This window comes from Rhodnius prolixus, unplaced genomic scaffold, assembly GCF_049639745.1.
Source record: "Rhodnius prolixus isolate KJV_2025 unplaced genomic scaffold, Rpr scaffold_9, whole genome shotgun sequence".
Classification (NCBI taxonomy): Eukaryota; Metazoa; Arthropoda; class Insecta; order Hemiptera; family Reduviidae; genus Rhodnius; species Rhodnius prolixus.
Window position 1 is genome coordinate 12,576,602 of NW_027411604.1, and position 14,279 is coordinate 12,590,880.

Below are 14,279 nucleotides of genomic sequence, written 5' to 3' on the forward strand. Positions count from 1 at the left end.
TGATATTTCCTAATTTAAACAAAATTAAACAAATCAGATTCACTGTCTTTATAAGTTTATTTGTTGGTTACTTACAGTACTTTGGCTAAGTACTCAGCGTCGTCTGACCTGCAGCAGTGTTCCCGCAAATTCCTTAACCGAGAAAGATTCAAGATTTATAGACAAGGTTTGTAATGAAAGAGACATATTTACTACTGTTCTCGGTTTTTTGTTGTCTCGTGTGTCGAAACATCGTTCTGCCATTAACAAGTCCGTTAACAGAGATCTCTAGTTTTTCCCCCTGATAAGTAGCCGTGCTTTCTACATGTCCGGTGTACATCTCTCGTAGTGTTTGGTTGATTCCGAGGTAGAAGTATGTATTGTGATAGTCAGACTGTACTGTTTCGTCAACATCTTCAGCGGTTCAGCGGACGCTTGGCATTATAACCTTGACTATGTACATACATAAACTGACCAATGATCTCAAAAAAAAAAATAAAAAATAAAAAAATAAATTAAATTGTCTTTTCCAGGAAGACCGAAAATTTAACCCGATCGTAGTACTTCTCCTCAACAGGATTAAGAGGAAGTAAAAAGATCTTTTGTTTTTCGAATTTGTTTCTATTTTATCCTTATCATATTGCAATGAATTATCATAAGGATGTTTTACGTGTTGATAATAACGGAGTGATGTGTGAGACAGTAACGAAGATGGTTGACATTGCGGCTAGATTGTTGGCCAACAACCTAATTGGTAGTAATCGCTAGTTGGACGTAAAGTCCGCCTGGAAAAGTAGGCAAACTTCACTAGATTGGTGGCCAATATTATTAGTTAATTGACGATTTTGGGATAATTATTTAATATGGCTTTCTTTCTAGGATTACTTGTATGTGCTATTCATTTGTAGTCATTTCTCTAGTATTGTTATTATATTTTATTTTCTCATTTATTTTGTTAAATTTACTACCTAAATTAATTTAAAATAATTAATTCATTAGATTAAAAGTTTTTTTTAATTGTTCATAGAATGAGATAACATTACCGTATAAAAACTGATACTAACAAAAGATAATCTTCATTTAAAAAAAATTAAGTGATTTTGTTTTATTTATATTTTAGATGTTTGTCATGATCAGCACAGCTTATGGTGACGATGGAATTTGTGAGAAAACCTGGATGTAAGTTTTTTCAAATCATTTTTGGTAATTAGTTGGGTTTTAAGAATAGAGTTACTAGTTAAAAAGGGGATTAAAGTTTTTTAATTATCATTAATATATTAATAATTCTAACTAAAAATAAAAAAGTGTACGTTATTGATTTGTGTATAAAATATTTCTTAAATGTTTTTCTAAATTAAGTAAATGAAATGAGAAAATACTTGAATCATTCCCAGGCTTTAAACTCTCCTTAAATGCTCTCACAATATCACTAGGTTCTTTTATTGTTTTCCCTTTAAAGCTAGACATTTAATTTACTCTTAATGCAAATTTTACTGAAATGACAATTTTTTTAATTAAACAAACCTATACAGCTGCTCCTCCAAATCCCTGCAGAATCAATTTCTCTTGAAAATTTGATATAATTTATTCGATATACCAAGTTCAATGCACCTATAAATTTCTTTATTTTAAAATCATAAAAAAAAAGCAGGCCTAAGTAAATATTCACAAAAAATGCTTTTACTATAATATAATAACTAATATTTTTTCCTTTGCACTTTGACTTTCAGAAACTAATTAAACCCTTATTATTCTTAACAGTTTATAAATAATATTGTACATTACCCTGATGTGACAATTTAGAGGGGAGCTTACCCCAACGTCTCTCCCAGGACGATTCTAAAACGGATTTTCATAGTGATCAAAAGTTGAAGATCTGCCTAATATATGTGGCTTTTATGTTAACATAAATTTTACCATTTTCTTTTTTATACAAATTTAAAAATTCATTAAATAAAACTGTATTTAGTGAAGATGGAGTTTCTGAAAACTCGAAATTCAAGGATCATATTTAATCCTCCCTGACAGGATATATAAGGCCATTGTTTCACTGAAATGACACTAGTTATTTTTACCCGCGCACGTCACCCAGAACTACTTCAGTTTTCATGGAATGTGTCACAACATTTTTAAACCTACTGTGAGCAATAAATTCGCTATTACGGTCACGTCATTAGCTACAAGCTCACCATCAACACAAGTAATCCCTGAAAATATTATGCAATTAATAGGCCTAAACATTCCACTAAGATGATAGTTCAGAGGTAAGCCATATTCCTTCAGAGCCCTTAATAGATTTTGAGAGGAAAAATGTTAATAAGAAAATCATAGCAGTAGCTCTGTCGATTTTCATAACTTTTTTAAAAAAAGGAACTTCTCATTCCGGAAATGTATCACAGTCACACTTGTTGAGAGAAAGAGAAAGTAAATAATTAATGTTTCTTAATAGAGATTTTATGGCGCAATAAATATTTCTTTAAATATAAAACCATTTCTTAGGTTTACCAATAATGATCAATGTAAAAATATATCTCCTTAACAAAAACTTACAGTTTAAAATGTTAAGTATAAGGGTTGATTAAACGCCAAAAGGTACACAAATCAGCAAGTATCCATCATTTCATTTTCACTTCATTGACATTATTTAAGTAATTTTACTGCATTAACTTTTCCTTCACATTTTTATAATTTATTAGATGTCACAGACCCTTATGCTGGCCATTTTCATGCATAAAATATTTGTTCAAGACTACAGACTGTAGATTGTAATATCTATTTATCTATAATAATCAAACTATTAATTACAGGTTAAAAAGAAACAAAAATATGAGGCTAAAAATTTCAAAAACTTTTTAAAAAAAATGTTTACACCAACATACATTAATGATTTCATTTTATTTATTTATTTATTTTTATTTTTAAATAAAAATCGTCGGTTTAAGTTCATTCTTCGATTAAAGTAATTGTTATTTTTTGTAGTAGTCAGACGTTTACAATAATAGGTAATAATTATCTGGCTTTATCGCAAATAATACAGTTTTCTTCAATTACATTCTCAATCTAGGTGTTCTTCCCAAAATGTTGTATGTATGTAATATAAAATAAATAAGATATGCATATTTTTAGGACAGCTAATTATTCCAGTATTTTATTATAAGTAAAATTAGGGAGACTAAATTAAATTACAATTGAGAAATGAATAATTATTGTTGAATAATCTACTTGTTATCAACTGTGTGTTATTTGTGCTCACGAATATTTCGGTAAGACGAATTCAAGACTGAAATATTGTTTTCAATCCTCCGTGTCTTTTTCTACTTTAACATGCATGTGTTTGTGACTACTCAGAATAATTCATAACTCAATTTATCATTATTATAACAAAAAAATATTATGAATGAACTGGCCAGCATAAGGGTCTGTGACATCTAATAAATTATAAAAATGTGAAGGAAAAGTTAATGCAGTAAAATTACTTAAATAATGTCAATGAAGTGAAAATGAAATGATGGATACTTGCTGATTTGTGTACCTTTTGGCGTTTAATCAACCCTTATACTTAACATTTTAAACTGTAAGTTTTTGTTAAGGAGATTTTTGTACCTTTTGGATAGATTTTTCTTTTTGTCTATTTTGCAAAGTTACATATCTGCTTTACAGATTTTTTTAAAATTTGGAATAAGCAATTCTATCATTATAACCTGATAAGGTGTTAAGTCGGAACCGTAACTGCCACTGGAGAAATCATTTTAAAGAATGATTATAGTTGCCATCCTCAATAACAATTGTTTTGAGAAAGCGTTTTGAATAAAATAGGAAGGTAATTTGTACGTAAATAGCAAAATTAAACTGCGATTTCAGTACTTCCTTTTAAGAGGAGTAAGAAAAATAAACAGCGATTACAGTACTTCTCCCTAAAAGGCAAAGAGGCAAAGATTTTGAATCGAACGACAATTCATTCATTGATTTAAATCGGTTCTCTCATTGATAATTTTAACGATTGCAGTACTTCCTCTTAGTAGGTGTAAGAGCATGATGGCACATCACAGCCACGTAGAGGAGCTTTAATTACTGCTTCGTGCTAAATATCAAAATCGGACTAAGCGTTATAGAAATATTGGTAATAATAGTTTTAGAAAGGGCCTTACTTGGGTGGGGCAAACTCCCCTCCTTATGAGGCACAGCCTCGAGGCTTTTAAAGTGCAAATCTGTACAAAATTTCGATTCCAATGACACTTCATTCATGAAAATCGGTTCACGTGTCGATAATTTGAAACGATTGCTATACTTTCCCTTAACAAATGTAAGAGCTGATCGCCGCTTTAATGTTACGTAGGGGAGCCCTAACTCTATCATCCTACCAATTTTTTTCAAAATCGGACCAAGATTTACAGAGTAATTAGTAATAATAATTTTGGAGGGGGCCTTACATTAAGGGGGCTAACTCCTCTCCCATTCGAGGTACAGCGTCGAGACCCCCAAAAGGCACATCTACATAAAATTCCGAATCGAATGACACCTCATTCATGAAAATCGGTTCACGCGTTTAGGCGCTACGTTGTTTACAAAAAAGGTAACAACAACAACAACAACAACAACAAGAACAACAACAATTTTTGAAAATGCCGTTTTTGCTCATTTTTGGCAACTTTTTTCTCGAAATCTATTAGATCTGGGTGGTTGCAAAAAAATTACAGTTATAAAGGAGGATTTGCCCTACATTATAAAGAAAATTTGGGAATTTTATCTTTTATAGAAAAAGAGAAAAAAATTGTCAAAGTTGGGTGTTTTTCAACGTTACGCTTTTTCGTGCAGTTTTTGATGATCAACCCTTATACAACTGTCCTACCGGACAGTTTTAATATTATATTTATAGTTCGCTAATTAAACAGATTATTTCATATTATTTTTGAAAGTTTTATATATTTTACTTATATTAGTATACTACTGAAAGCAATAATTGTTTTCATTTTTTAATTTATTTCTAGATTTACTAAAACTGTTCGGCAATCTTATATTCACTCAGAGTATAAATATTATTGGGATTTTTGCGGTTTCGCATGTCCAAATATTGAGTTGCGAAAGAGTGTTAAATATAGAGTTAAGGTGATGTATATATATTTTCTTAAGACAACATAATTTTAGATATACTTATTATTATTTTTTGAAACACTGATAGGTACTCTAACCTACCTATTAAGGCACATCCGCTATAGATTCCTGAGAGCCGGTGACCATAACTTTTCCATTACCTCTCTACGTTCACTCCATTGCAGAAAATCTGTCATAAAATTACAAAAATACAGCATTAGATGACATTATGTGTATACAAACATTAAAAGTTGCCTAACCCACAGTAACCATTAGGGCTCAGTTCAAAGTTAGGGGTGTATATTTTGTTTCATTATTGCAGTATTGTGTAAAATTGATTTGAAATTCATTAATACAAAATTAATAGATTTACTTCTCCTACAAGAAACCTCCGAAAAAATTTAGGTGCACTCCTAGAACCAATGAAATCTTTTTTCACACATTTTGAGATAAGAAATTAGCTATCAGTTTATTAATAATCCCAGTTCTAAGAAGTCATCACTTTTACCAACAATTAAATCTTTTTTGTGGGCAGGGGTGGCAAACAGTTGTCTTCTTGTCTCGCAGGATGTCTTCCTTCCTGCTAATGTAATTATTAGCATGAATGTAATTATTAGGATGAATGTAATTATTAGGATGAATGTAATTATTAGGATGTATGTATTTATTTATTAAGACGAATGTACTTATTTAGATGAGTGTATGAGTGTACACAAACTTAGGTTAATTTACAAACTTAGTGTAAATAGGTTATTTTAAAATTTAGGTTAGATCTCTATGGGGTGCGAGGAATATCGAGTACTCCACCCCAACATTACTTAGTTGGGTTAAAAGGAAATACGAGTTAGGACAACCACTAGGTTAGTTTCGATTAGATTGACTAGGTGTAGATTAGGCTGTGTAGTAAAGTGCCTATTCTCCAGTATAGTTTAGGTGCAAAGGACCCTTGATGTTGCGCACCTTTCAAAACTCCCCAAATCTTTTTTAGACAATCCTATTCAATTCATAGTGCAAATTTTTTGCGGCAAACCCTTCAAATCGTGAAAACAAAAAGCATTTGAAAATAATCATTAAACTGTTCCCAATGTTAATAAATCAATGCTCGAGTTAAGTGCCACGATAGTCGAGCGATTAGTGGCGAGGCCCGCAAAGGTATATTCATGTTTAATGCGAGAACTATTTACTAGCAAAGTACGTTTGCTAGTAGCCTCTGCCTGCGATTTATAGTTGACTTTAAAGTCTGCTTGAAAAAATGGGCATTAATTTTGTTTACTGTTAAAGTTATATTTTGTATTTTAATCTTGATTATACAAATAATAATTATAATTTTTAGTTGAAACAGATATTCTTTGTTTAACTTCTCTATTAATAAATACATATTTATTGCATTATTTACATATACTATAGAATGAAGATGTTCCTCAGACATCGAAATATTGCTGTGATGGTTATAAAGAAGTATCAGCAGAACCTTTGGCATGTCATCCTATTTGCAGTCCGAATTGTATCTTGGGCAAGTGTACCGGCCCAGGAATTTGTACTTGTATTAAAGGACATAAACAAAGATCATCCTACGAATGTGAACCAATTTGTGATCCTCCATGTGTCAATGCGAAATGTACAGATCACAATAAATGTGACTGTTCAGAAAATTATAGAAAAGATGGAACCACCCATCATATATGCAATCCCATATGTGATGAAGAATGCCAAAATGGACAATGCATAAGACCTCAGGAATGTCAATGTTTTGATGGTTACAAACTAAGTGACCTGAATAAATATTACTGTTTGCCGCATTGTGAAAACTGTATAAACGGGATTTGTACAAAACCAACCATTTGTGAGTGTAATGATGGATATACTAAAGTGAACGAAACCTGTGCACCGTATTGCTCGCGGGAGTGCATTCATGGACAGTGTACACAGCCAGAAAAGTGTACATGCAATGATGGTTATACTTCTCATGCAGAAGAATGGAATCAGTGTGTACCTTATTGCTCGCGGGAGTGCATCCACGGACAGTGTACACAACCAGAAAAGTGTACATGCAATGATGGTTATACTTCTCATGCGAAAGAATGGAATCAGTGTGTACCTTATTGCTCGCGGGAGTGCATCCACGGACAGTGTACACAGCCAGAAAAGTGTACATGCAATGATGGTTATACTTCTCATGCGGAAGAATGGAATCAGTGTGTACCTTATTGCTCGCGGGAGTGCATCCATGGACAGTGTAAACAGCCAGAAAAGTGTACATGCAATGATGGTTATACTTCTCATGCGGAAGAATGGAATCAGTGTGTACCTTATTGCTCGCGGGAATGCATCCACGGACAGTGTACAAAGCCAGAAAAGTGTACATGCAATGATGGTTATACTTCTCATGCGGAAGAATGGAATCAGTGTGTACCTTATTGCTCGCGGGAGTGCATCCACGGACAGTGTACACAGCCAGAAAAGTGTACATGCAATGATGGTTATACTTCTCATGCGGAAGAATGGAATCAGTGTGTACCTTATTGCTCGCGGGAGTGCATCCATGGACAGTGTACACAGCCAGAAAAGTGTACATGCAATGATGGTTATACTTCTCATGCGGAAGAATGGAATCAGTGTGTACCTTATTGCTCGCGGGAATGCATCCACGGACAGTGTACACAGCCAGAAAAGTGTACATGCAATGATGGTTATACTTCTCATGCGGAAGAATGGAATCAGTGTGTACCTTATTGCTCGCGGGAGTGCATCCACGGACAGTGTACACAGCCAGAAAAGTGTACATGCAATGATGGTTATACTTCTCATGCGGAAGAATGGAATCAGTGTGTACCTTATTGCTCGCGGGAGTGCATCCACGGACAGTGTACACAGCCAGAAAAGTGTACATGCAATGATGGTTATACTTCTCATGCGGAAGAATGGAATCAGTGTGTACCTTATTGCTCGCGGGAGTGCATCCACGGACAGTGTACACAGCCAGAAAAGTGTACATGCAATGATGGTTATACTTCTCATGCGGAAGAATGGAATCAGTGTGTACCTTATTGCTCGCGGGAGTGCATCCACGGACAGTGTACACAACCAGAAAAGTGTACATGCAATGATGGTTATACTTCTCATACGAAAGAATGGAATCAGTGTGTACCTTATTGCTCGCGGGAGTGCATCCACGGACAGTGTACACAGCCAGAAAAGTGTACATGCAATGATGGTTATACTTCTCATACGAAAGAATGGAATCAGTGTGTACCTTATTGCTCGCGGGAGTGCATCCACGGACAGTGTACACAGCCAGAAAAGTGTACATGCAATGATGGTTATACTTCTCATACGAAAGAATGGAATCAGTGTGTACCTTATTGCTCGCGGGAGTGCATCCACGGACAGTGTACACAGCCAGAAAAGTGTACATGCAATGATGGTTATACTTCTCATGCGGAAGAATGGAATCAGTGTGTACCTTATTGCTCGCGGGAGTGCATCCACGGACAGTGTACACAACCAGAAAAGTGTACATGCAATGATGGTTATACTTCTCATACGAAAGAATGGAATCAGTGTGTACCTTATTGCTCGCGGGAGTGCATCCACGGACAGTGTACACAGCCAGAAAAGTGTACATGCAATGATGGTTATACTTCTCATGCGGAAGAATGGAATCAGTGTGTACCTTATTGCTCGCGGGAGTGCATCCATGGACAGTGTACTCAGCCAGAAAAGTGTACATGCAATGATGGTTATAGTTCTCATGCGGAAGAATGGAATCAGTGTGTACCTTATTGCTCGCAGGAGTGCATCCACGGACAGTGTACACAGCCAGAAAAGTGTACATGCAATGATGGTTATACTTCTCATGCGGAAGAATGGAATCAGTGTGTACCTTATTGCTCGCGGGAGTGCATCCACGGACAGTGTACACAACCAGAAAAGTGTACATGCAATGATGGTTATACTTCTCATACGAAAGAATGGAATCAGTGTGTACCTTATTGCTCGCGGGAGTGCATCCACGGACAGTGTACACAACCAGAAAAGTGTACATGCAATGATGGTTATACTTCTCATACGAAAGAATGGAATCAGTGTGTACCTTATTGCTCGCGGAAGTGCATCCACGGACAGTGTACACAACCAGAAAAGTGTACATGCAATGATGGTTATACTTCTCATACGAAAGAATGGAATCAGTGTGTACCTTATTGCTCGCGGGAGTGCATCCACGGACAGTGTACACAGCCAGAAAAGTGTACATGCAATGATGGTTATACTTCTCATGCGGAAGAATGGAATCAGTGTGTACCTTATTGCTCGCGGGAATGCATCCACGGACAGTGTACACAGCCAGAAAAGTGTACATGCAATGATGGTTATACTTCTCATGCGGAAGAATGGAATCAGTGTGTACCTTATTGCTCGCGGAAGTGCATCCACGGACAGTGTACACAGCCAGAAAAGTGTACATGCAATGATGGTTATACTTCTCATGCGGAAGAATGGAATCAGTGTGTACCTTATTGCTCGCGGGAGTGCATCCATGGACAGTGTACTCAGCCAGAAAAGTGTACATGCAATGACGGTTATACTTCTTATGCGGAAGAATGGAATCATTGTATACCTTATTGCTCTGAACCGTGTATAAATTCACTTTGTTCTGAACCAGGTATTTGCACATGTTTACAAAATTATACTAAAGTTAACGGTAGCACATGTGAACCAGTCTGTAACACACCATGTAAAAATGGTGATTGTACTGCCCCAGACACATGTGAATGTAATGCCGGTTACAAACCAATAACAGAATATATCTGTGAACCAGATTGTACAGACGAGTGCTTAAATGGTAACTGTACCGAACCAGAGAACTGCACTTGCTATGAAGGCTATACAAAGAATGAATTTGATAACTATGTCTGCGAACCAGTCTGTGATGGAGGTTGTCTGAATGGCAACTGTACACTTCCTAATGTCTGTACTTGCGATAAAGACTATATTAAAATTAAACATAATGTGTGTATGCCAATTTGTAGAGAAGACTGTGAAAATAATTTTAATGAATGTAAAATATATCCAGAATGTGTACAAATTGGAACGCATTATTTTACTAAAGGTTTACATTATTCCACAAAAAAAATAGTGTTTTCCATAAAAGACGCAATAATGTCATTAAACTGGAGTTGTAGTGATATATTTAATACATCCAATGTGGATTGTACTTTTAATAATTGTGAAACTTGTTCAGCTCTACCATTATCATGTATTTCTCAAATCAATTTTGATAATAAACACATACAATTTATCTGTAAAAAACATGAAATCAAAAATGATAACGATGAGGAAAGAAATGAGACAAACTACTTTATAGATCATACAGAAGAAAACTTTAGTTATTCTATAATTTTGATACATCCAGAAGAATTGCATGGATTGAAAAAAGGAAAATGTGATGTATGCATGTGTGGGAGTAATTTGGAGTAAGTATATATAGTTTTTATTTAAAAATAATATTGTTAAATTTTTTCATAATAGTGACAATATTTTTCAGAAGAATGCATAAACAAAATGAAGCATTATTTTACTTCAATCCTTGCCGGTTAAATTTAAGGCCAACAGATAAGTCAATTTACGGTAAGAATTGAAGATTATTATTTTGTAACTTTTGTAAAGTCAGTTATATGAAAAACAAATCGTGATGCGTTTTACTATAATAAAGTTTTTGTTTTTGTGAGAGTTTTAAATAATTTTTTAAATCGGGAATAAATACGTGATCGCAAGAAATTTTGATATTGTATTTAACATCGCATTGACTACGATAGCGATTGGTAATATATTATTACTCAATAATCACAAACGGAAAGTATAAAAAATAATTTATCTAAAATCTAATCTTATGGAAAGAAGAAGAATACTTACAAGATTTTCAACAGATTTAATGAGCATCCTAAAGAAATGCAATCCATTGCTAGTTAGCTGCCGCTAAGAGATTTAGAATTGGGCTCCAATGTTCTAAAAATATAAAAATAAAAATAAAAGATCGTTAATACTTCGCAAAATGATCCTTTCTTGATAGAGAAATAATCTCTTTCGGCGTAATAAAGTAGTTGCTGAAAAATAGGTCAGAGAAATAAGTGATAATGAAAATCAGAGAAATTAATTGTTCATTCCTCCATTGCTGCTTTGCCATCGAGATACATGTATCAGTTTAACATCGCGAAGATGACCGGGGTTACATTTCTATTTGTGTTTAAAAAACGAAATTATTTATAACTTACTTTTCAATATTAAAATATTTTTCCCAAATTTACATATAGGTTAATAATAAGAACCTTCAATTTACTTAGCAGGATACTTGTATATTGTACCCGCAGTTCTTCTTATAATTGGAGCAATATTATTAAGTGGTATTATTTACAGAATTAGAAAACATTCTGCATCATATAGAGGTTAGATATATCAAGATATTTAATTAAGTATATTTAAGTGCTGTACAAATTAAAATAATAACTACTATAACTGAGGAACCAAGTTCGAAAATTATTACCAAAACTAAACATTTGACGAACTTGCAGTTGATGAAATTTTAGGGATCGGAAAATGAGCAGGACTTTCCATAGACGTGATATTTCAGAAACACAGATCCTTTTGAAAAATTCTGTAATTAAAAAAATAATTGTATAAATTTACTTTGTTTAAACAGTTTCATTAGCACTTATAAAAAATTAATAATAAAAGGGACTCCTAAATGTAAAGATGTACAAAATAGTAACAGAAATCTTACTTATTAAAATATACCTTTTGTCAGGGAAAAAATTGGGCAGTACAATTATAGGCTAAAACATTTTCGGAACATCTAGCTTTCCATCGAAAATTAGTTCTTCATTATCGTTTAAAATTTTGTAAATCAATACAATTTAATTTTTATACACGTTTCTCGTGCATATCTGTCGTTGGAGAATTCTTTTCATTAAGGACGCAAGTTTTCTTTTCCAATTTTCTATAAGGATAGAAAAAGCCTTATTCTGTTATACAGATTAAAATGCACTTGTACAGTCATTGAAATGAATTAAATGAAATATTGTTAATGTCACTTACTTATATCATTCAAAGAAGACAAAAATAAATCTCTTCAATAAATCAATTTGGACTAGACATAGGGCAGCTTATAAACATCTTCTGCATTCACTCATATTTAATTAAATCTTTATCTTTAAATTAACATTAAATGATAAGTTGATTTAATTTAAACAGTTTTCATTTAATACCCATTTCTAAATAATAGTAAATTTACTTTAATAAAGGTGCCAAGTTAGCTAAAAGGTAAGTTAGAGGTAAGGCCTGCAAAGCTAAGATGTATTGTGGTATTAAGTTCGATTCCTTGGATTTTATTTTAATGGTTTAATGAGACTTATATAAGGTTTATATGTTTGCTATTCGCCTCAGTACTCGACATCTAATTTTGTAAAGACCACCTCCTAAGAAAAAATAGACATTACTTTGTTCATTTATTTATTTTCTATTACTGGTTGACTTTTCGACTTTTTAAAAACTGTTCTAAAATAATGCAAACTAAAAAAAAAAAGCCAATGCAATATAAACATATTAAGTCGCAGACAAAAAGATATTCACATTATTTTAGGATATTTATAAGATTTTTTTTATTTTTTATTTTTAAATATTGTCTTTTGGCATACATTTCAACGGCAATTTCAGTTATTGCATTGAATTCTATCACCTGTTATGGAAAGAAAACACTTAGTTTTAATTAATTTTGGTTATAAATTGAATTATCTAGTTAATTAATACTTTTTCAGTGAGGAAAGAAAAGTATGATGAACAAGAATTAACCATTGAAGACGGATTTAGATGGAAATAATATTCATGAAGATGATTAATTTGTTTTTAATTGTTCAAGTATTTAAAGAAATAAAAAAGTTAATAAAATTAGTTTACTTTGTAGAACTGTAGAGAAAAACAAAACGTACAATGCACTTCTTACTGCTCTGTAACTTTAATTAAATATTATAATTTCTTGCAATCAGTAAATTTCAAATTTAAGAGAATTTCTTTAACATTAGGAAAGATTATTTTAACAGAAGAACCGTAAAATCTAATACAGCCTAATTACTTAATCAAATTTTATTTGATTTGAATATTTTCACTTTTGTTGCAGCAACGCGAATTCTACTGGTCTTGGATATTTTCATAACAACTAACTTACTATATTGTTGTTGCTTAATTATCGTTGTTTACTTAAAAGCTAAGATTTCTAATGGTCAGTTTTATCCGTCCGGATAGTAGACCCTTTGTCTTAAGTGTTTATAGAAAATTAATTATTATAGGTTTCGAAAAATATATTCAAATAAAAATAAAAGTAATGGGCAATATTGAATTATTGATCAAGGAAGAATTCTGTTGTTACTCTGACAAATTATTAACGATGTTTTGCATGACCACGTCACTTCTCTCAAACTTTTTAGTGTTTAAATGAATTCCAAGGTAAAAAGTTGGTTAAAGTGAGCTGTATTGAAATGTCAAATGAAATAAAAAAAATTAATATACATATATGAGTTATTTTGAAAACACTCGATTTTTTCAAATTTCAGTCAAATATTTGAATTTTATCAGGTGCTCCTAAGTACTTAAATAAAGAAATTAATTAAAGGATCCCAAACTAACTCGGAGGTAGAATGAAAATCTACATGTTTATATTTAAATAGAAAAAAACATTTTTTAATTAGTTTCTCATCACAAAAAAAAAATTAAATACGATAGAATTTGAAGTAAGCGAAGTTGATTTGGGATAAGTAGAAAGTGGTTCAGGAAATGAAAGATAAAAAGTATTGATCACTTTGGTATTTCTAATAACATTAAAATATAAAGGTGCGTCACCATCTGAGATTATTGGTGCTCGGAGCTTCTTTCAGTGCACTGCCGGCCTGCGTATATTGTTCTCACGGAACAGGACACTTTCTATCACCTCCTAGGAGCTCCTAGAAAAACCATAGAAAATTTAAGAGCCAGCAGCTCATAAAAAAATTAAGAATGAAAACAGTAACGATTTATATGTTGCAATTACGATATTTTAAAAATTACTGAGAAAGTATCAGCTAAACAAGTGCTGCACAACCTAGAACTTATAGCAAGTCAATCATTGAGTCAGCCGTGATAAGAAGCCAGAGAGAAGCATTCTACTATTGATGCTGTAAGAA

General features: G+C 32.9%; 1 protein-coding gene across 5 annotated transcripts; it reads left to right on the forward strand.

Moving 5' to 3' along the window:
- Positions 1-31: 31 nt before the first annotated feature.
- Positions 32-13,630, forward strand: LOC141454715 (uncharacterized). Of its 5 annotated transcripts, none has more exons than XM_074129261.1 (7): positions 32-166; positions 1,100-1,158; positions 4,968-5,085; positions 6,478-10,544; positions 10,616-10,698; positions 11,412-11,513; positions 12,882-13,630. In XM_074129261.1, the coding sequence occupies exons 2-7, from the start codon at positions 1,100-1,102 to the stop codon at positions 12,941-12,943; spliced, it is 4,491 nt and encodes a 1,496-aa protein (XP_073985362.1). In that variant the 5' UTR covers positions 32-166; the 3' UTR covers positions 12,944-13,630. The 5 variants fall into 5 exon arrangements, with proteins under 5 accessions (XP_073985362.1, XP_073985360.1, XP_073985361.1 ...); XM_074129259.1 differs by having other exon boundaries at positions 134-866; XM_074129260.1 differs by having other exon boundaries at positions 134-866; positions 11,415-11,513.
- The last annotated feature ends 649 nt before the right edge of the window (positions 13,631-14,279 follow it).

Coding starts and splice junctions, on each gene's coding strand:
- LOC141454715 (XM_074129259.1), top strand. CDS start 843: ATGGCTTTCTTTCTAGGATTACTT. Junction 10,545..10,615: donor ATGTGTGGGAGTAATTTGGA/GTAAGTATATAT, acceptor AATATTTTTCAG/AAGAATGCATAAACAAAATG. Junction 10,699..11,411: donor AACAGATAAGTCAATTTACG/GTAAGAATTGAA, acceptor CAATTTACTTAG/CAGGATACTTGTATATTGTA.